General features: G+C 36.4%; 1 protein-coding gene across 3 annotated transcripts in view; it reads right to left on the reverse strand.

Moving 5' to 3' along the window:
• The window catches only part of LOC109103918 (sodium channel subunit beta-3-like), a 39,218-nt gene extending 18,892 nt beyond the window's left edge, over positions 1-20,326 (reverse strand). For all 3 annotated transcript variants that reach the window (XM_019117265.2, XM_042771140.1, XM_019117268.2), the window contains exons 1-4: positions 20,176-20,326; positions 19,995-20,090; positions 19,610-19,717; positions 17,853-18,016 (exon numbers count right to left, since the gene is read on the reverse strand). In XM_019117265.2, coding sequence (XP_018972810.1) covers positions 17,853-18,016; positions 19,610-19,664 — 219 coding nt within the window. In that variant the 5' untranslated portion in view covers positions 19,665-19,717; positions 19,995-20,090; positions 20,176-20,326. The remainder of the gene's footprint in view (positions 1-17,852; positions 18,017-19,609; positions 19,718-19,994; positions 20,091-20,175) is intronic.
• Positions 20,327-26,150: the final 5,824 nt, after the last annotated feature.

Below are 26,150 nucleotides of genomic sequence, written 5' to 3' on the forward strand. Positions count from 1 at the left end.
ATTACACCAAACGGACCACTTTTATGATTATTTTATAATACGATCTGATCATAAAATGATTTGTTTTTCATCAAGGTTACATTTTTTTTTTTTTTTTACTGAATTGTCCTTTTAATATCACTATTATGTACATTAATTGACATATCTATGGCTCTGTGTTCTTTTAAATGGGTTTAAAAAAGTAATCTGAATGTATGCATGTGAAGACTCTCAAGTGTATTTGTGGATGTTTGTAGCTGTGCTGTGCTTGTTTTGCTGCCAGAAACCTGCCACTAATTCCACACCCTCCACCCTCCATTCATCCTGCACAGCATCTCCTCCAAAGATCTCAGCACGGCCTCCATCAGCCCCATCCACAGCTCTGATGCAAACACAAATACTTTCACAGACCTGAGTGTGTATACACATGCAAGGCTCAAGTTAAAAGCAAACTGCTGTCTCACCATGAGCAGTTTCTCTTTTCATCAGGATCTTCATTGTCTAGTATTTTTTTCAGCTGGTTCAGTTTTGAGGGTTCCATATTTTCTAAATACAAATGCACAAGCTTGATTAGTTACGGAGACTGATCATGTAATTTTTTATTTTCCATTTTTTTTATCTTCAGTTGCTTCCTTTCCTTCCCTCAAAGGAATCAATTTGCTGGCACATGTTCCCTGTAAAACTCCTGTGTGTCTTTGCGGTGCTTTGCAAACTAGGATTCCAGATGTAATTCTGATCCTCTACTTTCATACAGAGTTTTTTCATTAACTCCAATAAACCTCCTCCACGCCATAGTGTAGTTTCTGAAACCTTCACATCAATATGGGGATTTGACCAGAAATTCAGAGGAGTTTGTGTATGTTTTTTTTCAGCTGTAAAACATTTCAGATGATTGTCATTACTTCCTTTGCAAACAGCAGGTTACTCTGATTCTGCTCCTCTTCCACCCCTCTCAGAACTAGTGGCTCAGAGCCATCCCACCCTACAACCCATCACAAAGTACACTCAGAACTGCACCATCTCATTATGCTATTGATGCCTTAAACGCTTGCAAGTGATTTTACTGTATGAGGCATTAAAATTTAAATTTTAAATGTAAATTTAAGATGTAAAGATTTTATTGCTTGTCTACAAGGGATTAAGAAAGTACATTACATTACTTTTTTCTCCATGGGGGGGGTAATGCCCTAGACCTTTAAGTCTTCTAATAGTTTGATGTTTGTCTGTGGCTCGGTCTCCGTCTAAGATTAAAAGGAAACTGTGCCTTTTTTAACTCTGCCCCCTGAGTTGTAGAATGAGTTACTGGCACATATAAGGTTGTCTCATGAGTGTTGGGGGGGTGGAATTTTTAAATCTTCATTGAAGTCGTATCTCTTTCTCTCTGGCTTTTCATCATTGTAATTCTCTTTAATCTGTATGTTTATGTAACTGTGGCTTAACTGTTTTGTGTATGAAATTATTAGATTGTACAGCACTTTGGTCAGCAGCTGCTGTCTTAAATGAGCTCTACAGTAGACATAAAATTGCCGTTGCCTGGGCATCACAACATTATAATGTACAACACAAAAAAAATGGATATCATTTCGAGAGCTGCTAATAGGTATCAAGGTTTGTAAGAGATATTGAAGCAACATTGATATATTAGAAATGTTTCATGAGGCAGCAAATCAGCACATAAGAATAATTTCTGGTAGCATCATGTGACACTGAAGACTGCAGTAATGGCTGCTGAAAATTCAGCTTTAAACCCATCACAGGAATACATTATTACATAGAAAATGGGTTTTGTGTTATTTCACAATATTTTTATCAAAAAAGATGCAGAGTGGGAACGCATGGTTTTTGCCTATGCCAGGTACAAGAGGACCCCCAAAAAAAAAAAGAACGGAGCACTGCACAAAACGCCTCCGGGGGAAAATAGATACATTGCATAAGGAATAGTGGCGTTGCTTGCCGTTAGTTGGGGCCTACGATAGTATGGCATTGCTATGCTTTTGTTTTTTTTAGAGCAGTGCTACAGAGGGGGCGAACCATTCTGACAGAGAATGTGTTTTTGGGGGGCTTGCATTACACTCTGCACTGTGGTTTTGGGGGGGTTGGCCACTGTGTTTCTATGTATAGAAAACAAGAAAGAATAAAGACTGATGCGTTTGAACATTTGCACTGCATCTAGCATATTTTTTGCAGCAGCTTGTGCATGGAAACGCTGTTCTAAAAAATGCAGTTTTTTTAGTTATAAGAGATGTTAAACTGTTAAAAAAACTAGTCCTCAAATAGCTTGTGTTGACGTTGAGAAAGTGTCCACTAGATTCCTACAACATGCGCTCTGACCTGCATCTGAGGTGGACGAAACTTCACCGTGATGCTCTCTGGGCGCACGAAGTGATTTAAGGTGGGCCCGCCGGGGCCGGAAGGTGCCTTAATGGGCATTTGTGACATTCCTCAATTGATTCAGACTACCTGTGCGTTTTCCATATGTGCCGGGCTAGTTAGGAAATTGGAGGATCAGAGCTGCCTTGAGGACAAAAGTACCCTACTGGACAGGGTTTGATCAGCTATAATGGTGTGAAGCGCTAGTAAACAGATCCTTAAATTAGTAACATTATTCAATCAGTGCTTCTACTGTTTGTACTATGGGAGCAGGTTCAGTACTGACCCTGAGGACAAGCCAGCGATGTCCTGGAGTGGCAAGGAGCATCTGGAGGTGGGGGGAAGCGACTGAGCCGATAAGTGCCAAGCCCCCACACAGCACACGCTGCTTTCCTGAAAACTTTCCAGAGACATCTGCAAAAAGAGATTAAATAATTTTATCTTAAAGCTATTTATATTTAAAATTATTCATATTCATATAATAATTATATGGAAATTATACAAACTATACTATAAATGTCGCAACCTTACTGCCAGGATACATACATAGTACACTCACATCTAAGTGGCATGTACTATAATATAGTAAATCTCTAATAACTTGATTATGTCGATGAAAAAACTTAATAATATCCCCATATTATTAAAAGTTGCAATATATTCAATATATTATAACCACATATATATTAAAGTTAAATATATAGGTAAATCCTACTTTGTTCACATACAGTAAACTCACACAAAGGTATTTATTATATAGCAAATATTAACTGCTGCTTGATTGTTATATTGTCATGGAAAATTGAACTTTTTCATCACACAGCTCTATATATAAAGTAGGATATATAATTTATCCAAATTTATCCGTATCCCATACAGAACACCTCCCGTACAGCGAATTACTACTATATTGCAAATCTCAACTTCCTGATTTATTTCACTGCAAAATATAACTAGCATTATTATCGCCCAGCTCTTTATATAAAATATGGATATATAAGTATTGTCGCAACTCACATTTGAAATTTGAATTACTAATGTTTTTAAAAAGTTAACTTCAAAGTACATCTAAATGTAAAAAAAATAGAGGAAAGCTAACACGTGGTGTGTGTGACCTGTAGGTTCGAGATCCTTCAGGACAGTATTTCCTGCAGGACACGGTGTTTGGCTTTCCTTGTCTGGGGTCTACAGTATGAACCTACTGCTGCAAGGGGTCTCTTGTCACCACTGAGCCGCTGTGATGATGTATCACTTTATTACACTTCACAGTTTATAATATATTCCTTTTATAAACTTTTAAGCACATTTGTAAATCATCAATCAATGTACACGAATTCAACACCTACTGTAGCCTGCAGGACATTCGTTCGAAGTTCGGCATGGGATGCCTGCTGTATTAGGCTGGCCTGTGGTTCGAGGCTCGGGGGCGAGTAGGAGGTATGCTAGGAGGGCAAGGCTCAACTGACTGACAGCATCTGGTCCCCTGCGCCTGTGCCCTCATGTTGCCCATGCCGGACAGGGGGCTGTACTGGATAATACCTGTCCCAGTGCACCAATGACCGGCATTGGACAAAGGAGTGCTTGAGAATCAGTGAGCCCTTAGGGAGTATGGTAAATAATATCAGAAAGTTTTATTGATGAAAGGGAACACAAAGATGTAATGTAGATCATCATTTTGAAAATAAAATTAATGCAGTTATACAAGTAATATGATTAATAGAAGGTCTTTTATGCCTACCAAGTGCGTATTTTTATTTGACAAAAAAAAAAAAGATACAGTAAACAGTTAACATTGTTAAAAATATTATTACAATTTAAATGACGGTTTTACTATTTTAAATTTATTCCTTTGATTTAACAGCTGAATTGTCAGCAGTCATTACTCCAGCTCTTTATTATCATATGAAATCGAATCTAATCTAATACACTGAGGATGATGCCACAAGAAACATATAGTATTATTATCAATATGAAAACAGCTTAATATTTTGTGTGGAAGCCAAGATGCATTTTCAAGATTCTTTAATAAATGAAAGTTCAAAAGAATGACATTTATTTGGAATAGACAAACCTTTGTAACAATGTAGAATTCTTTGTCACTTTTTGAATCAATTTAATGCTGGGGGGGGGGGGGGGGGGGGGGGGGGGGGGGGGGGGGGGGGGGGGGGGGGGGGGGGGGGGGGGGGGGGAATTAAAAAAAAGTAAATCTTACTGACCAGAACTTTTGAACTTTACATAAATGTGTGATTATATATACTATAGTATGTTATACTGGCATGTCCCGCCAAAGCCTGTCCAAAAGCAGGACCAGGAGTAACCACACACTCTGGACAGCTACAGTGTAAACATAACTCTTGAAATTCGAATCATATAAAACTTATTTATTTTATAGGGTTTATAGGAAGATGAAGAATGTACCAGCAGGACACGGCCCAGCACACTGTGCTCCCCCACTCACACTGGTCTCTGTTGAGCAGAGAAGCATCCTGGGGGCTGTACTCTGAAATGGGCCAGAGATGCACAGGAATCAAAGCAGCACACAGGCCTTTCACCTGTCGCAGCAGCCCTGATGAATAATCAGACACAAAACCCCAATAATTGAATTTTCAAAAAAAAAATGTGATGCGTCTACACTGCTGTTTAAAAGTCTGAGGTCAGCAGGATTTTTAATGGAATTAATAGTTTTATTCAGCAAAGGATGGCATTGAACTGATAAAAAAATGACAGGAAATCAGAAGTTAGAAAGATCTTTATTGCCAAGTATATTTACACACACAAGGAATTTGAGCTTCCAGTGCAGAAAAAAGTACAGATATAGTACAAACATACATGATAGTGGAGACATACATAGGAATTACACAGTAGAGATGAAATACAGTATAACACTAATAAAAGAAAAATAGAAAATTAAATGGCAATATAATACAGAAGTAGAAATATAGAGAAATATGTTTTGATGAAGGTAAAATGATGCCTAAAAGATTTGCATGCGCAGGGTAAGATTTGTGGAAGTGTACATAAGATTGTAAGCATAACATAAATTTGCATGTTCAAGAGAGGATTTGTAAAGGGTGTAAAATGCATTTCACAGTGCAACATGCTAACACAAAATAGCATTTTACTGTTTTTTTGTAATTGTAATTCTTGTATTGTGAAACTGCAGCTTCATTCTAACACAAAATATTTTCGCCAAAATATGGCCAAATGCATTGTAAGACTGTGAACAGCATTTTGGCATTTTTTTTTTTTTTTTTTGCCCTAATATGACAAAAAGCATTGCAAATCTGTGATCAGCGATTTACAAGCAAAAACAACAGTTTAAAGAACAGCAAAATGGATTGAGCAAATAGAACTATCTGTATGCATCACAGAAAAAAATGTATCATGTTTTAAACAAAAAAACATTAACGAACACAACTGTTTTCAACATTCATAGTAATAAGAAATGTTTTTTGAGCATCAAATCAGCATATTAGAATGATGACTGGAGTAATGATTGCTGAAAATTAAACTTTGACATCACAAAAATAAATTGCATTTTAAATCATGGATTAAAAACACAAAAATATTTCACAATATTACCGTTATACTGTATTTTCATTAAATAAAAGAAAATTTGGTAAGCATAAGAGATCTCTTTCAAACACATTAGAAAATCTTATCAACCCCACATTTCTGAATAGTAAATAATAAAATAAGATAGAGCGTGCAAAGTTTGTTTTAATTTTATTTTCTAAAGGTCCACAAGGTCATAAGTGCCCATGGTTGAAGAGGCACCCTCATGTGATCTGTGAACATACTTGCAGAACTTTTCCTGGTGGACACGGGCAAACACTCTCTCTCCTCTAGCAGACCCCCGACCTCAGGTGGGGTATATGTGCCATTGTGACAGGGCTGAGGAACCATTGTGGCTGCAATTACAAGCAAAATCAGATAATGTGCAAGTACTAATGATACTGCAGATATAATACAGAGAGTTACAGCAGCAGGGTTACCTGCCAGGGGGGTAGGAGTGTGGGGGGCAAGGCTGGGGGTCTCCGATAATTGCCCTCCTCACAGTAATAGCCTGGACGACAGGGGATGCAGTTATCCAAGCCCGGATTTGGATGGTTCTGTCCTGTGGGCAGGGCAAGGCCAGGGGTGAGCCTAATGGACAGTAAATGACCCTGAAAGAGCAAAAACCTTAAGTCAGGGCAGTATTGCTCAGATTAAAAAGAGATAGAAGGGTATGAAGGAGGCCAAACCAACTTTGGGGCAGAGGAAGGCATGCGGGGTGGTGGAGGAGAAGTCTATGGGGCAGTAAAAACCTGCAGCACAGTGTCCAGTTGGAGCATCCCGAGGCCCTCGCTGGCACAATGATGCCCTGCTGGGCATGGAAGACAGCTTTCTATGAAGTAACCCCTGTGGGCAGATCAATATTTTGGACACAAAACAATGTATGTTAGTAAATAAAGAAGGTAAATAAAATATTAATGGGCAAAAGGTTCCAGAGAATATGGAAAGGACTACATTTAGAAGCATGTGAATTATTTAAAAGTGTATTGCTAGAGTGAATTTATAACAGCAACTAAAGTTGAATCTGTGCAATATTATTTATGCACTGGTGCTTTTAAGCCACACAGCCTAGTTGTTTTTGATAGCTCATTTATTTTGATGTGCTACCCCTGGTTATTTATTATTCAGATGCATTTAAAATGTTGCTCCTCTTGTGGGTTTTTGATGCGTGTAATATAACTGCCCTTTTGAACAGCTTCAATATGTTTTCCTTAGAGGCTCTAAATGTTTTATAGATTATATTAAAATAAACGTCTGGCTCTGAACACACTTGGTGAGAGTTTACGAATGCTGCCAGCTGGGCAAGGCAGAGGCATTAGGGTTCCAGAAGGGCAAAAGTGACCTTGCGGACAGGGGCCAATCCTGAGGTAGCCAGCTGCATTCAGAGGAGGGAGGATTTGGAGACCGCTCCTTGGCAATTGGTCCATATGATACAGCCACAGAGCAAAACCAAGTGTGGAATGATAACAAACCCACATACCCTGTGGTTGTGATGTTTCCAGGTTGCAGTAGAGGCCGTTAGGACAGGGCACACAGGCAGCCTCTGACTGAGCCCTGGTAACCTGTCCCAGTGTGCCCACAGGAAAAGGTACAGCTGCAGCAGTGCCAAAAGGGCAAAGAATGACCTGATGCAACACAGGAAAGATGATTGTGAGCAAAAATCATTGTACTGTATATATACTACTGTTCAAAAGTTTGGAGTCAGTTTTAAATTAATTACTGGTATTCAGCAAGAACACATGAAATTGATCAAAAGTGACAGTAAAGACATTTATATTTTTTTATAAATTATATTCTATTCATCAAATAAACCAGACAATGATCTCATGAAGATGTATCATGGTTTATGTAAAAATACTAAGCAGCACAACTGTTGTTAACATATTAAGAATTTGTTTTTAGCAACAACCCAGCATATTAGAATGATTTCTGAAGGATCATGTGACCAAAAAAAATAAAATAAATAACAAATCTTTACTGATTGCAAACTTTTGAATGGCAGTGTATGATGGAAAAAAAGGATTTGCAGCAGAATAGAAAAACAATTATTCATGAGCCACATAGTGCCAGCTGGGCATGAGAGACAATGGGCAGCGCCAGGAGCACTGCTGTATGTGACAGGCTCACAAGGCAATTCCAATGGAGTACCAATGGGATAACTGTGTCCACTCGGTGTTCGGACAAATATAACCCTGTAGTCCATCTACTGGTCGAGCCACTACGCCTCCATTGATACACACATATCTGTGAGGGAGAAATAAGGCTGTCATCATTTTTTAAGTGTACACCAGGTTATAGATGCCTGATGAATAAACCTTCTCGACAAGCCAATCGCAAAAGCACTTCATTGCCACTCCACTGTATCTGTTTTCCAACCCAGCCACAACTGGATAGAAAGTGGATCCACAGAGTCGTTTTAATAAGTTTTGTAACCATTTCCTGCACTTTACGTAACATTTCAGTAATGGAGAATATCAATAATAGTTTCAACACTACTCAGTAATGGACAATAAATCTTTAACATCTGAAATCGTGTCATTAGCAATACATGAGTGCACCTGGCTGGCACAACTCAAGAGGGTGTGGGTGTACTGTTGTCAGATGACTGTGTTTAGATACTGAAAAGCATAGATATATTTACCCAGCATCACAGAGAGCTGCTTCTGATGGATGGACCATAGCAGTCTGCACACAGAAGTACCCAGGAGGACATGGCTGGCCACTGCTCTGTCCCACTCAACCATTGGGGAGCTGGAGAATGTTCCAGCGGGGCATTGGAGAGGAAAGCCAATACCAGGTGGACAATAATGGCCAGGCTGGGTGCAGGAGTTGTTTGCCTTGTTAGATTCAATCTGCAAATCACACATTGCAAATTAGTTTTAACCCTTTCTGAACACACAGGTGGTCTTTATTAAGAGACAGAAAATAATATATACCAGATTTCAAAGTGCCATTTGGCTTGGAGCCCCTAAAGGGCAGTGAAATCCATCCTGGCAGCAGCACCCTGTAGGCTCTGAAAGACCATGGCAAGCACAAAACATGCCTAGACAAACAGATTACATGAATTAGATGTTTTTTTTCTCCACATACAGACCCATTTTTAGACAGAAAATATTATTGACCCACAAACTTTGAATGGTAGGTCCATATACATGCAATAGAATCTTTTGTTGTCATGTTGTCACCTGCAGGACATGGTAGACATTCATCTTTACTGGCTGTCCCAGACTGTGCCTGCACTGTTCCTGGAGGACAAGGGGACTGAGTGCCTCTGTGAATGTGCCCGTGGGGTGCAAAATCCCCGCAGACATGGAAGAGGCTCTGCTACTGCTTCCCCTGGCATTGTAATACAATAGGATCTATTGTTATAGACTTATAAGAGTACATAGACAGTTTTTAAACAATTTTCTTGTAAACAGAATAAATAACGCCCCCTGGACGGTAGAAGCATAATGGGGCATGGCTACACAATTTCCTTGGTGACTTTTGCCCATGACGGAGCTGTAAGTGCTTGCAGTGCAGGCCAGGCTCTGTGTGGGCCTGCTGGGCAATAGAAACCGGAAGGACAGAGACTCTGCTCCAGACTGCTGGAGCCCCAGTCATAGTAGTAGCCTGCAGAACATTCCCTACATGGTACAATTGAATTAGACAAATAATAGAATAATGACTCATGGTTGCATCATGCAAATACAAACTCTGCCATATCAGTGCCTTAGTAAGTATTGTTATGATTTTCAACCAGGGGTCAAAAAAATAAAAAAGGAATTAAAGAAAACAATTTTCTTTAAAAATGTTCATGATATTTGAATGAAATAATAGAATTATTTTGCTCAGTCAGATCAAATGATTAAAATGAGAGAAAAATGGTGTGCAGAGCATTTTTGTCTTTGATGTAAATTATATTTATATGATAAATTGATGAAATAGTGATCTGATTTAATATATATACTGTGTGTGTGTGTGTGTGTGTGTGTGTGTTTGTATATATATATATATATATATATATACATATACATAGATATACATATATATAGATATATAATTATATATCTATATATATATACATATTATATATATATATATATTATATATATATATATATACATATATATATATATATAATCGTATAAGGGGGATTTCGGACAGGGATTGCCTCTCAAAGAAAAGAATCGACTTTGAATCCCCTAAACGAGTCGTCAGGAATTCAAATTCAACTTCCATGATGACTACACATCACAGGGTAACACATTTGCATAATGCCTGTCTACTGTATGTTCTACATTGGCTGGCCCCGCAAGTTGACCAGCCCTCAAAACACTGTAGCTTCATGTGGTTAACATCATTAGAGAAGATGCTGTGAATGTAAATCAGTTTCATTTTCACTTCCAAATGATGAGGCTGCCAAGAATCAGTGGTTAACATTCTTTTTTTTTTAACCTCTGGAGTCTAAGGGTATTTTTTGGGCCTGGGAGAAGTTTTGTCATGCCCTGACATTTGTGCGTTTTTCAGTTTCTTATAAATATCTAAATGGCTAAAGTCTAATCCTCACTGTAATCAGCACACACTAGGCTATAATAATATGTGAGCAGCATGTATGTACATGATTGTGGTTTTGGAGAAAAAAAATGTTATGCGTGGTTAGTGACAAAAACTAAAAAATGTTAAATCACTTGAATAAGGCAATAAAAACACATACAGAAAAATTGGTTCCCAGATATTTTGAGACTGGAGCTTGTAGCCTAGAATTTTTTTTTTCTAAATGATGTGAAAATCATCTTGTTTTACTCACTTACAGAAAACAACTATATTGATTTAAAATTTTCTAAGACACTTTTTGTTGGTAAAAGTCATATGCGAGTAGGCGTCAACTATCATGAATTCACACCTGAGAAGACAAAGGCCCCTGCATAATGAGCTGCATAATGATGCCATTCAGTCAGCTGGTGTCACTGAGAGGGATGAGTTTACAAGAAAGAATGTGAGGACAAAATAATTCTATATAATTTTATGTTTGTATTTTATTTAGAATATTTTAATTATCCCACAACATAATTTAATTTCACTTGTGAGTGCAGTTAAACAGTTTATTAGGAAAAATCAAAGCTGCTTTCAAACTGAATGTTTTTTGCATCATTACTCCAGTGACACAATCCTTCAGAAATCCTTTTAAAACAATCTTATTTTCTCTACAAAAAACATTTATTGTTATTATTATCATCAACATTATTATTATTATTATTATTATTATTATTCTTATTATTAATGTTGAAAAGAGCTGAGAATTTTTTTTTTTTTCAGGTTTTTTAGGGGGGATAAATTGAAAGAACAGCAATGATTGTTACATTTGTTACAGTTACATTTTATGGTACATTTAATTATTCTACATCAAGCTTTTGAAATGGTATAGTAGTGTATATTGTTATTGAAACTTCATACTATTTCACTTGATTATACATTTCAGTCAGGAATTATAGTTTTGGAAAAAGTCTTTGGAAAAGTCTAACTAGTAAAATGTTTACACACACCGTTATGTGAAAACTAAGTACAAGTATATATAATCAATAAAAGAGACTTACTCATGTTTATGACATCTGCTGAATAAAGTGCTTTCATTTCTTTTTTTCTGAGGAATCCAAATCTCAAATCCTCAACCACATCACATCTTTTTGGGGGGTGAATTATGTCCTTATTCCTCTCATTCGCGAAGCAAACAGTAAAATAATAAAAACTTTGAAGAACGTCTCGCTGCGTTGTCTTCCTGTTTTGTGGGCGTATTCAAAAGCCGCGGCGCTTCTCAGTGAAACATTTGAAGTCTCAAAAGCGCGCGGCCCGGCGCGGGGTAAGCGTGGTCGCATTACCAGAAGACTAATGAAGGAGGACATGAAAACACGGACATCGCGTTGTTTTTCATATGGTTACTTTGATCACAGAATATTTTTTTCAGCAGCACTTGTTTAGTTTACAAAGTAGACATGTCGGCGCTTTCTAAGATAGCTCTCTCATGTCCCTGTCGTTGAGTATTCACTGAGTTACAGTTCATTTTAATGACGCGATTTGTATCTGAAGATCAAGCGCAGAAAGGCTGCAACCGCACTACCTTGTTTGTTATTTTTATTTATAAGTTCACCAAGTTTTGTTGTTATTAGTCTGGATCAAAAAAAAAGTATACCCTTTACATGATTATTAATGATTATTAGTATATGCTATTACAATACAGTTTATGTATTTAAGTTTATAATATATAGATTAATCTAATAAAAATATGCAAAATAATAATAATTTAATATTAATTTTAACTAAATGTTAATAAAAATAATGTAAATGTTTAGAATGCAGCGCATTAATAAATAATGGGATATAATAAGGATTAATATTATATTATTTATTAATAAATAATATATAAATATATATATATTAATATATATATTAATATATATATATAATAAATGTATAAATTTGTTTTAATATTAGATATATAATTATGAAATTATTATAAATTACAAATACAGTTCATATTAAAATTAAATTAGTAGTAGAACACGTTTTTTGAAATGCAGTTGTGTTCCATTAATAAATATCTTTCACAATAACTTCCACAAATCATATCATGTTTCTAGAACATTCCACACTATTTTCCATCACTTACAAGTTACATAACCCCCAACAACAACAAAAAGTCCTCCTCAAATTACAAATCACTCCAGTTCTGGATCATATATCACTGCAGGAAGCTGCATAGAAAAAAAAAAGGACAAAAAAAAAAAATAACAAGCTGCCCAATTTATAATAAATGGATCCATGTCATATCACATTTATGTATGCATTCTCATATTTCAGATCACTTTAAACAGTGTAAAATCATTGATCAAGGAGTTTACAAAGAGAACACCCACTGACCTTAGCATTACATGCTATACCTCTCATTGAATTAGCTTGAAGATCACTGATTGTATAATGTTGCTGGACAGATATGGCAGAACGAGGAGTGGCTTTCGGTTGAAGTTGATGGAATGATATCCAGTAATGTTAGAGAGGATGTGGACAAGAAGGAGAGAAACAGACGAGCTGGTTGAAGTGGTTCTAGTCAGCTACTCAGGATTAGCGTAGAACGTGTTGATGTGTTTCGAACTGAGATGGTAAATGAAAATACCGTTATATGTTTGAGACTTTGTAGTCCGTTGCAGCAGGGCCTGGTTTTCTTATTTTCAGAGGGAATGGCTAAGTATCTGTCCTGTAGACACATGGTTCCAAAGAGAAGGCAAAACTAAGAGTTGAGGGTGCACTGCTGCAACAACATAGTTCATGGGAGATTTCACGCCGAAAATAAAGACGATATGTGTTGCGTGTGTGGTGTGTGTGGTGTTTGGTGTATGGTGTGGGTGTGTGTGTACTACCATCATCAGTCTCTTTTTTTCAGTGGTGTTTGTGGTGGTTGTGTGTGTGTGTAGAGAGAGTGTATGTTGTTGTGTGTGGTTTGGTTGGTGCTGCTGTTGTGTTAATTGTGTGTGTTGGTGTGTGTGTGTGTGTGTGTGTGTGTGGGTGTGTGGGTGTGTGTGGGTGGTGTTTTTCAGTGTGTCATATAACACCAGTTTCATCGTGGACCCATAAGTCAAATAGACCCGTTAACAATAATAAAAACAACAACACAACTATAATATTATTCAGTTCCAAATGTATTCCCTAATAAGGTCACTATGTGGCCCATTGTATGTGCAAGCAGTGTAGATGAAATTTTTACCGTTTGTTTGGGGGTTTTTTATGTCCCTGAATGTCATGATGGCCAAGTAACAATGACTTATTTCTATATAATACTCAGTGACTCTGATTGAATATTAAGTGGTGCTTTTTGCTTTGACTGAGGACAGCTATATAATCATGTATTAATATGACTGAAAATAAAGTAAACTATGGTAAAGAAAGAGTTGAAAAAAGAGAGGGTTAAATGGCTGTGTCAAATGACAGTAAGAGATCAGTCAATGAGTATACAGTTTGATGCTGATGGATGTGGAGGTAAGGCTGAGTAGGCCACCACATTATTTTCCATACCCTTCGCATGGACTGATGGGATTGGGTGCGCGAGCTAATTCATGCTTTAAAGTCCTTATACGCACACATAACGTATGTGTGGTGTGTATGATGGCGTTTTGTCGTTTCAATGGCTAATCGGCATATCTTCCAAACAACTCAATAAGTCTCCAGATATAGAGCGTTCGATATTCAAGTCACTAATCGAGGCGAAAACTTCAAGTTTAGCCGACTAATGAATGTGAATGCCGTGAGGTTCACGAACTATGTTTTATCTAAACGCAACTGTCCAAACGAAGGGGCAGAACATCAATCCTACAACTTCCATTCAAAGCTTGGAAGGGTGCACTGAAGTAAAAAAAAACGAATAGGTGATAAGTAAAACCCATTGTGATGAGAATATAACTTGTTAGGAATAGTTTCAATAGTTTTCATATCATGGCGTGCGAAATTGGATTCAGCCTTCGTGAGCCACCGATAGAGATGGCAGCTAGTGTGTTCTCTTGCAGTCGTCAGACAGTTACGGAGAAATTTTACAATACCTGGTGTATCTGCAGTAATGCTGCCAAAATAATCACAACTGATCAAAAACATCACAATATCCACATGACTCCAGTCCACTAATTACATCATGATGTAAAGATCTGGTGATTGTGATAAACAAGTGGTCAAAGTTTAACTTCTAAAATCTAAGAGAAACAATCATCCTCGATCCATAATATTGTTTTAACTTGCCAGGTGAAAAGTCATCGAATCGTTTGAATCAGGAGCCTAATATCCATAGATCAAGCCGCTGGTTCAAATCCAAAAAGTTCAAAACGGTTTCTCAAACAAATAGGTGGCTGGGATTTGAAATCTGAGAGGAAAATAGAAGAGTAGGGGGAGTTTCGGTGACTGACTAGATTGTGCGTTATAGAGGAGTATGGACTGAATAGTCTGGCCAGAAGTGACAGGTTAAGTTCAGTCCCTCTGAAAGAATGATGGATTTGTGTTGTCATAACAAAGCAATAGACTTTTAGCTAACGTGAGCACAAGATCTTGGATAAGGTGTTAACTGTGTCGAGTTCATACTGGGTGCTGTATGGCGATTTTCTTATCAGCCGAGATGTAAAGGTGGGAAACTCGCAACATTCGTGAGACTGAGGCACTCCATTCACTAGCTGCAGAAGACGAGATCCATTGGTAATCAAGTGACTATAATGGTTACCATGTGATCTATTCATCCAACTCGGATTCAGGGATGAGGAAGGCAAACAAACTCGGGTTTTTCCTTGTACAGGAGCACGAGAAGTGAGTACAGTTCTACGCGTAGTTAAGAAGGTGTCTTGGGGTCCAGCTAAGTTACCTTTTAAATGGAACCCTCGTAAAGACTTATTGAAGGTGTACTGTAACCACCGAGGAACGGAGACACATGACGAATTTTAATCGCAGCCAAGTCAGTGGTCCTGCATCTGCTCCATCGGGATTGTGGGAGATCGGCGTGTAGCAAGTAAATCATCATCCCACCAGCAACCATAATGTGAGGAAACACGCAGCAGCTACATACATCATGGAGTCTCGTTAGGGTAAACGGTCGGGCCGTGATGTCTTCCGATCGCTGAGAGAATCAAAGATATGCATCGGATTCAGGGAAAAGCATTCCGATGGAGATTTTTGTGCACAACATCATGAGCAATCACCAAGAGGCCTAGTCCCAGACTGATATTACTCCTCCACATTGTCGGAGTGGGTTTGTAGTTGATGAATTCCATCCAGAAAGTTAACTCAAGATCTAAGTTGTAATGAAAATGATAGCAAAAATTGCAGAATGCACAAGTGTACAAGTCAAAATATAGCTGCACTGCGGTAAGATGGCACTAAGGAGTTATTATTAAAGCGTATTATCAGGTCAAAGCAGTGGAAACTATTGCAACAAATGCAACCATATTAATAGGGGCGATCGGGCATCAGAGGATGTCATGCGTTGTGCGAGTGGACCGAGCATATTATCAGGGAGGTCAATGGGTGAGAGTGAGTGGTACTTCAGTATACGACCATATAGTTTAAACCAATTTTTTTTCTGAACCGGCCCATTTGTTTTAGTGTATTTATTTGGCCTTTTAGTGTTCCGTGTGTCGTAAATATGCGTGAGACGAAGGAAACCAACATGCGATCTAAGAAAGATTTTGCGTAGAGATCAGAATGAATCAACTTCTGGCAAGAATTCACATTAATAGTTTTTGAAATTGCAATTCATTTTTATTTAAGTTGATTTTCATTTAAAGGAATAGTTTGCCCAAAAATTAAATTTCAGTCATCATTTACTCACCCTTATGTCTTTCCGAATCTGTATGACTTTCTTTTTTAGGAACATTGAAAAATAAATAAATAAATAAGAATGTTGGTAACCAAGCAATTTTCCATTCCCCATTATACTTTCAGTTGTATCCATGCAAGTGTATCCAGTGAATGGGAACCAAAACTGTTTGGATTACCAACATTCAATAAAAATATCTTCTTTTGGATGTTCTGCAGAAGGAAGAAAAGAACATAAGGATAAGTAAAAATGATGACTCAATTAAAATTTTTGGGTGAACTATCACTTTAAATTTCAGTTAGGTTGTTTCTTAGTTAGAAACAGATAAATACATTTGTCTGTCCTGTACCTTAAAAGAAACATTATATCAAATAATTTGCATGCAAACACAAAACCACACAATGAAACAAACATGCTCCAGAAACTGTACTTCATTTTAACTTTCCCTGGGAACAATGAACTCAAAAGGTATATGCAGACTTGTAAGACTGTATACATCAATAAGAGGTGCAGAGCATGTGACATTTTATAGAAAAAAAAAAAACAAGTTTGTACAATTCTACAAAATCTACGTAACAGTTGTCAAAAAGGATCTGTGATCACATTATAAAGAGTATTTATGTCTCATGCACTGCAGTGAATAGATCTAAAATGGCATGGAATGTAAAACCAGAGTTGTACTGTAAGTTTGTGGTTCTGGAAGGTAGTTCAAAATATCTTCAAAACCCACCACTTAAATACAACATCTATTTCTATTTCTATCTGCGAACCGAGACAGTCGCAGATAGAGATAGAGATGAAGCTTGCGGTTGCCATGATTAAAATACCAGACAAATATACATTAGGTAAAGTAATTCGGTTGGAAGTGAGAGGAGGTACTCTGCATTCAGCAATCTCAGGCATCCAGAGAATAGCATAGGAAACCAGAATCTTTACATTACCCCTTACAACAGAGAGAGGAGGTAATTGGTTGCTTAGATAAAGCCCTGAAAACAACTTCCTGCCTTCCAATAAGTAGGCTTAAATTACAATGAAACAAACAGAGCACAGGAACAACACAACACAACACATCAGGATACAGTTGAATGAAGGACACTGTGCTGAGGTCAATAATATCTGGCTTTCAGGTTACAGCATGTTTGGAAATGGCGAGGATGGCCTGCAGCACAACCCATTCCAAATCACACTGGCAGAGATGAGGGTAATCAGATCGAATAGTGTCCTAGACAAAGTACTGTTTGTATGTCCAGCGTGAGAAAGGTCTAGCGGGTGTCATAACTACTATCACTTACCTTTCATTTTTACCCTTAACGATCGAAGTGTGGTTTTTTTTTTTCGTGGGTGGAATGCTTGAATGAATCGAACTCAAAGAAGCGTGACACCTCACATCTGTATGTGCCAGAGTCTTTAAGAGTAACATTTAGGATGCTAATGGAGACATCCTGCAGGTCCTTGCTACCGCACCTAAGACAGACCTCCCATCAAATACATACATACCTTATCCACCTGCACCTGTGGCTCATGATCATACTGATAGATCTGTATAGGGGAGATGATTATGTGTCAGATATGATCTTTTTTTTTTTTAATACAATATGTGCAAAAAAAAGCTAAGAGGTGATCTCACAAGCACTTTTCTTTTATCTTCTCCAATGAAGAACCAGTCCACTTTGGTCTCGGCAGAGATCTCCTCTCGTTTCATGCAGTAGATGCAGGTTAACTTCATAACATGACCTACGATGGCCTCTGTGTCTGATGCTACGTCCACACACACCAGCCTGACCTCCTGCACTGCAGACAACACAGAGTATTACCACACACACACACACTGTGTAAATCTATCTATCTATCTGTCTATCCATCTATCCATCCATCCATACATCTCTGCACCTTTCATCAACATGTAGGACATACAGTCATGCCTTTTGGAGTGAAAAGTTAACACCTTCCCAAAAACGTAGCTTCAATCTGCATATACTTTATGGAGGTCAGTTAAATCTAAGGCAGAGATTTCTCAAGGGTGCACCAGAGAATGAGAGAGAGAGACAGATAGAGATCATTATCCATTACATGCTCCAATTCCAGAAAGAGCTCGCAGCACACCTGACTCCCGCTCAGACAAAAACATACCTTATAGCACACCGATTTCTGTAGACACATGTTCAGTATTGGCGGCACAGAACGCCCCATTGAGCAGGGGCCGGGCAGAGGCCTCAGTCATGTGAAGATTGTTCTGGAGTGTTCACTCGACTGTGAACATTACCTCTCTACCATTGTTGAAATGGAGGCCAACTTACATAACTCACAGCCTCAAGCACAAGCTGCCAACACTGTTTGCACCTTTTCTGTTTAAAGGGTCATATGGGCCAATGGAAATGCCAAATGTAGCTGTTCATTCCACAAACATGGACAATGTATAAAGATGAAAGTTGTTACATATTTTACTACAATTCAAAGAATGCAATCTTAAAGGTAGATGAAATTCTATTTTAAATCTCTTAATGTTCTGATGACAACAGACTGCCACAATCTGTGAGGAGAAGCGGTGTGAGTCATTGACACTAATCATTGGTACTGTTTAGAGCTGAATCAATGCCATCTCTGTCTGGGATTGTATTTATTTCAAAATATATGTGAATTTGTGACTCACAAAAGAAGTACCTCACATACATCAAACACTGTCTGTACCAATGTACTCATGTATAATTGACTGGTTTATCTACTAGGATATACAGACATTTAAGAAGCTGTGGGAGGGAGTTAGTGAAAATAATTCTGAGAAAAAAAAAAGTAAACAGGGGTCCCTACAATATAATATATATATATATATATATATATATATATATATATATATATATATAGATATATATATATATATATATATCTATATATATATCATAGTCTATATATAAATTTATTATTATTGTTTTGCATACTTTTTTATGCAAGTATTATATATATAGAATATAATATAATATATATAATTATATAATAATATATATAAATTAATAAAATAATTAATACATATTATTTAGGACTTGCAAAAATGCAAAACAATAATAATAAATGAATGAATTAATAAAATAATTAATACATATTATTTAGGTTCTGATATGCTGATATCCTGTACTGCATATATCACAACCACAAATTATTTAGAAATTACTTTAAATTACAAAAAAATCTCATATGATCAGTTTAACACATTTAAATGCAATTTCATTTTTGTAAAATTAAAATACGATTTTACATAACCCACTCTTAATATTACTATTATTTCTCTAGCATTTTCTTTCCTTACTTTGTAAATAACAAAATGGTGTCTTGTACAAAAATAATCTATTTATTGTTCAAATTATACGTTTAAAATGTCAAAATACTTACCAGCAAATATGAACAGCAATAGCAAATGCAACACAAGCCTCATGTGAGTTGCCATGCTGAGTGATCTAACAACAGGGCGGCGTCACAGATAGAGTGTTCCCGTAAGTACTTAGAGAAAAAAAGAAAAACCGACACTGACTTGATTTCGATGAGGTTAAAAGGTTATACACACACACACACACACACACACACACACACACACACACATATATATATTCGTATAGAATAAGTGTTCAGGACCACGGACAGCGCACAATCGCGGGCGATTGTTAATTTCTTGCGTTTGATACTTTTATGAAACAGCTTGGAGCTGACGTTTCATGCAGGTCTACGGGACGGAATGAACGTTGTCGTGTTTCTCAAGAGTAAGTTTGTGCTTTCTTACCGAGATTCAAACATCCGTAAACGTCTTAAACTAGAAGTGGACACTGGTGTTCCATTTCGATGCTTGAATCTGAAGACCTGTGGATCTTAATGATTCCTGTAGAAAATTCACGCGGAACAAATAAATCCAGTGCCTCCACAACGAGCTCTTTCAGAAGATGTCAGTGACAGAGAAGGATTACCGTTTCCTTTTGCATCCACATAAGCAATAAGGCTGCTCCATCGTCAAACCTCTGCAGCTGTAGAATAAGAGACGCCTGCCTTTGTTTTCTTACTAAATAGCCACTTACTCATGATAGACATGCTCAGTGCGCATGCGCTGCTTGGTCTACTTTCAAGCATTACTTCTACAAACGTTGCTTAGAAGTGAATTTATTCACTGAAAGTCTTAAAACAACTAAAAATAATAATTGTGAATTAAAACATTGACAAAAAGCTGACATTTTAAGGATGGTTTTCATAAACCTTAGGTTGAATTTTTTTTTTTTCAAATTTTCAAAATGATATAATAATTTTATATTACAATTTTACTCAACTTATTAATTACAATATTTGCTGGACCCAAACCATGGTTACATGTTTTTGCATGTTATCTTTTAGCGTTTTGCATTTTTGTATATCATGTAATTGTTTTTCTGCTGAAAAAGGGAGGGAGGATGTTGCTGAAAAGCATATTATAAGATGTTTAATAGCAGGTTTAATGGTGACAACTTACCCCATTCAATATGACAATATTCCCCAGCTATTTTTAATAAATATTATTTATATTTTTCAATGAACTTTACATTTTTTCAGTTGAAATGTTAAGTATTGTAGTCAATAATTTGCGTCTAAACAAAAATTGACCTTCAAGAAGGAACCCACCTTAAAAAGTATTAACTGATCTAAAAAGTTTGATTAGCCCAATTTCCCCTATACTGAGTAGTTCTATTCAAGGCTGATGCCTAATAAGTGATTTATTTATAGGTGGCAGTGGAGTCCTCATGTCCTGGCAACTTATGCAACAGAAAGAGACAGATATGAAGCCGAAATTTCATCAGAACCCACAAATTTAACACAGATCACTGATCATCCATCCTTCAGTCATCAGTTATTGTCTCTTCTTCCCTCATAAACAACATCCATCAACTCCAGCGAGCAGTGCATCATGAGCTGTGTGCATCTGTAGGCTTCAATTGTCTCCGCTCGAGAACTGCATTTCATCATTCAAACCCACACATTGGTCCTACTTAACCTATGCGTGGTCGGGGAAGCAGCTTCATCGCAATTACTGCAATTATTACATGAGTCACACCGTATCTAACCTTTCCAGTTTGCAGTCACCACATGGATGATGACTGCTTAAGAAACTGACGAATGCAAAATAGCATTTTGAGCTAAAAATACAATTTAATTGTGGCATTTGTTCAAATAAGACCATAAAATGATAGCACAAAATTTGTAGATTGCATGGGTGTTAAAGGAATAATTCAACCTAAAATGAAAACGTACTCACCCTCAGGTCATCCAGGATGGAGATGAGTTTGTTTCATTAGCATTGCATCACTTGCTCATCCAATGGATGCTCTGCAGTGAATGAGTCAGAATGAGAGTCCAAACAGCTGATAAAAACATCAAAACAATCCACAAAAAAGCTGCGTGTTTGTAAGAAACAAATACATCATTTAGACATTTTTTACTTCAAATCATTGCTTTCAGCTAAAAAAAATGAGTCATATATCCATAATATTGCTTATAGTGAAAAAGTAATCTCGTCTAAATCATGGGAGAAATATGGACAGATAAAATTTTAAGCAAAAACATTCCAAAACAGTTCTACACAAATTTGTTAGTTGATTTTGATGTGAGAGAATGACAAGGGATGGACTTTTTCCACTGGAGTAAGTATTATTATGGATTGTGGACTTGCATTTGGATGACCCATTCACTGCTCAGGATCCATTGGCGAGCAAGTGATGTAATGCTAAATTTCTCCAAAACCTGTTCTGATGAAGAAACAAACTCATCTACATATTGGATGGCATTAATTTTTAGGTGAACTATTCCTTTAAGTTGAAATGATTTCAGTCACATAACTAGCAGCATATCTAAGTAGTGCACATAAGGACAAATACGTAATGGAAAACATCTGAGAATTAGGATAAACATTTTTACAACACTCCAGTAATCCATCCGGTTTGAAATGCATATGCAAATGCTAGATGTTTATGCTCACAATGGCTTAGCCTTATGCAACAGTGTACATTTACACCCAGCTTGCTTTTCTATACAGATAAAATGGATACCTCTTCCATACGGTACCATTGAGAGGAATAATTTGTTAGGATTAGATGCATGTTTGGGTGCTAACACAAATGTAAGATTTGTGTCTAAGCTTACAATGAGAAAGTCGATGATTTAATCTTGCTAAAGTAGTATGGGAACCCATTAAAGCTTAAGGATTATAGATTTCAACATTGGGATTATGGCTGCTTTATTATGCCGACCTCATAAGGAAGAGAAGAACACATGGCTGACAGACCTAGAAATTATTTCTACACAGCACAGAGACCATTCTTTTCCACTAGTGCAGTCGTGCCAGATGCTTTCCAGTGCTTTCTATTCTGACTCTCAATGAAACAATTATAAGAGCTGTAATACAATTGCAGAAGTGCTTATCGAGGGAGATGTTGCCAGCAGGCTTGGTCTCAGCACAAACTAAAAATGGCAGGCCTGCTGCTTGCTATACCCACTATGCAGGGAAACCATGGCAACAGCAACGCAAAATGACAGTGTGGAAAGAGCAGGGCAGCGTAATGCTTTGATCCAGCCATGGAGGATGAAACCCTGTGAGTCTATATATTAGTTTCAGTACATGAATGTTTATATGAGTAAATAAAAGCTCATCTCTTTTTTTAATCTAATCTAATCTAATCTAATCTAATCTAATCTAATCTAATCTAATCTAATCTAATCTAATATACAGTAATTGACAAAATGGTATGTCATAAAATGAAGAATAAATGAAATCTAGGTCACCAATCACATAAGCAAATTTCTGAATCTTACAATCTTAAAGGGGACATCGGATTTAATTTTCAGTATTTTGGCTGCATTTTTGGAGACATTGGCTGTGTCATCCAGCGAACTGTTTCAGTTTGCAGCCGATTTCTGTGTAGATAGCTAGCTATTTGAATAAGACCACCTCCGAGCCATATATTGACATGCCCCATGGAAGAAAGGGGGGGGGTAGAGCAGTAGCTCATTATCATTTAAAGACACATGCACTGAAATGATTTGTTGTGAACAGAGCTGTTTTTGACAGGTAAAAAGGGTGTTTTGCATGATCATTGAGGAATTTTAACCAGAGTTTGTTACTGACATTGTATGAAAACCCTAAAAAATCATACCACCTTGTGGAAAATGGGCATCCAATGTCCCCTTGATCTATTGTGCTATTGTGTAACTATTGTGCAACTGAACTTTCACCCAAATGAGAATGTGATTTGTAATGAAAAAACTTAATTAAATTAAAAAATTTAAATAAAATTAACTAAATACATTTAAATAACAATATGTTGAATAGACATATTTTCACTAACTGTCAATTTGATTCATACAAAGATTGCCTTTAAGTCCAAAACCTCTTTTTCAAAGATCATTGTGTTTTTAGATCATCTCAGGATGATCTCAACTTCTCTGATTCACAGTCATGACCTGCATGATTCTCAGAAAAAGACCTGTCTGAAACGCTCTGCATATTAAGTAGGTCAAAAAACACTGAGGCTATTATGAGAGTCTGCAGAAACTGAGCAGGCAGAGCAGTCTCTTTGTATGCTGCTGAAGTATTTACCAGTGAAAGATTTCTTTTCAAGTTTTTTAGAACAAGTTTCTACAGGTGACAAAGACACTTAATTCTGACTGTGCTATTCCACGCCTCTTACTATTGAAAAGAGATACATGATCTTTAGAGACACCAAAAATATTAAATAATACTCTTTTACTTTCTACTGAGGATATTACATCTCCACCAGGTTTTTGCTTTCAAGTTTAAATGAAATCACAATCAAAACCTGGCACATTCATCTTGTAAATTATTTCCATCAGGGAACACTTGCCACAACGTACATCCACATCCTACTTCATCTCTGTTTGAAACCATCTCCCACGAGGAAACACTCCAGCTTTTTACCACCTACTGCTGAACTACCTCCCAATACAAACCTCCAAAACACCTCTTTTGACCTCCTCCCATCAATCCCACCTCATAAATCAATTCTTGACCAGTGGCTCCACATCATAAAACCACAAAACAAACAAAAAAAAAACAAACAACCAAAATTATTATATTTATAATAATATTATATCTAATCTAATTAAACCTACAAAGATAATCTAACCAGTCTTGTTATCAAATAGTATTGATGAAATTATCACAACAAAGTTTTAGTAGACACACTTTTGGTGACCTGCTAGTCATATTTATGCTCTGTTATGTGTGTGTCAAAGTTCCCCATTTCATGACAATTTATATAATGATGCACACAAAATAAATAATCATGTTTTAAGAGAATTTATACATACTGCATGAGTTCACATTCATTATCACTGTATAACAACCAGAAGTGAGATTACACAAGCAATTCTCAGACATCTAGCACTAAAGGAAGTCTGGTATTATGTGCTACATTAAAAAAAAGAAAAAAACTTTCAAATGAAATCCGATTTGCTCCAAAGGATTTCTGACCTTTATTTACGGGTGTTAACATAAAATGAGGAAGCACATTTTCAAAAGCAATTTCAGGTTTACCACATTAATTTTTGCTCAGTCTATTAACTACAGGCAAGTGAAATATGGCACCCTGTTCTATGAATTAATTGTTTGAGTTTAATTTTACCAATCCAACTTTGTCTAATGTATTTCAGTAGAAATGTATAATTAATTTATTTTTCTTTCTCTGCCAGTTTTAATGTAGACAGATGTCATACTTGCTCTTTACTAAGAGGCATTATTAACAGATCTTTCTAGAAGATCTAAAAATGGACAGACTTTCTGTTTAAAACATTTATATGCCATACATAATAAATGACAACACTTACAGGAGGATGCTCCCATTATGGACATATCAGTGGATCTTCAGCCCTATAATAGAGGGCAATATTTCTGCAAACAAACAGTGGCTTCTGTAATAAATGACACTGGACAGTGGAATAGAGATCTGAATATGAGTTCATTACTCAAGTGGCGTCCTCTCAGGTATTGCAGCTATCCATTTGTAATGAAGAGAGCCAGGACAGAAATAGGCATGATCATATCTACCTCCTCCAGAAATACAGCACGGCAGCCTGTTCATAAATAATGTATATTAAACAATCATTCAGAACAAGAGCAAAGCAAAAGCAACTACTTTTGCATCACTGACGGAAATACAGTGCTTGCCAAGCAGCAAAAGTGTTTGTACTAATAAGTAAACTCAAACAGATTACACAAATACTACTACTACTACTAATTATTATTGTTGTTGTCACTACAACAATAATAATTACTATTATTTTTATTAAAAACAACAATAATGGGCATTGTGTTATATAAGTTGCAGGGATAATAATAACATAATAATAACAACAACAACAATGACCATTATTGTTGTTATTGTCGCTACAATAATAACAACAACAACAACAACAATAATAATAATAATAGTTGTTGTTCTTATTGCTGTTCTTATAACAACAATGATAATAGCTATTGTCATTATTATGATTTTGTTGTTTATTTACTATTGTTGTTGTAGCTATTAGTTGCAATGATAATAATTATAATAATTTAATTAAACAATGACAAATACATATTTATACACTATAAATTTTAGGTCACTATTAAATAAGCACATTTCTGAATCTTAAAAGCTTAAATCTTTAAACAAAATCAAATAATATTGTGATTCATTTGTAATTGTACTTTTAAATGCAAACTCAAACTATATTCAATTTAAATTTCATTTTAAAAAAATGCAAAATAGACACAAAGATTGCCTTTAAGTTCAAAACTGTTTTTTTTTTTTTCAACAGAGCAACTATATCATCTCAGAATGATTCACAGTCACTACAATAATAATAATTAATATTATTTTTTATTAAAACAAACTACAACACCAAAAATAATAATAAAAACTGC

This window comes from Cyprinus carpio, chromosome A15 (assembly GCF_018340385.1).
Source record: "Cyprinus carpio isolate SPL01 chromosome A15, ASM1834038v1, whole genome shotgun sequence".
Lineage (NCBI taxonomy): Eukaryota > Metazoa > Chordata > Actinopteri > Cypriniformes > Cyprinidae > Cyprinus > Cyprinus carpio.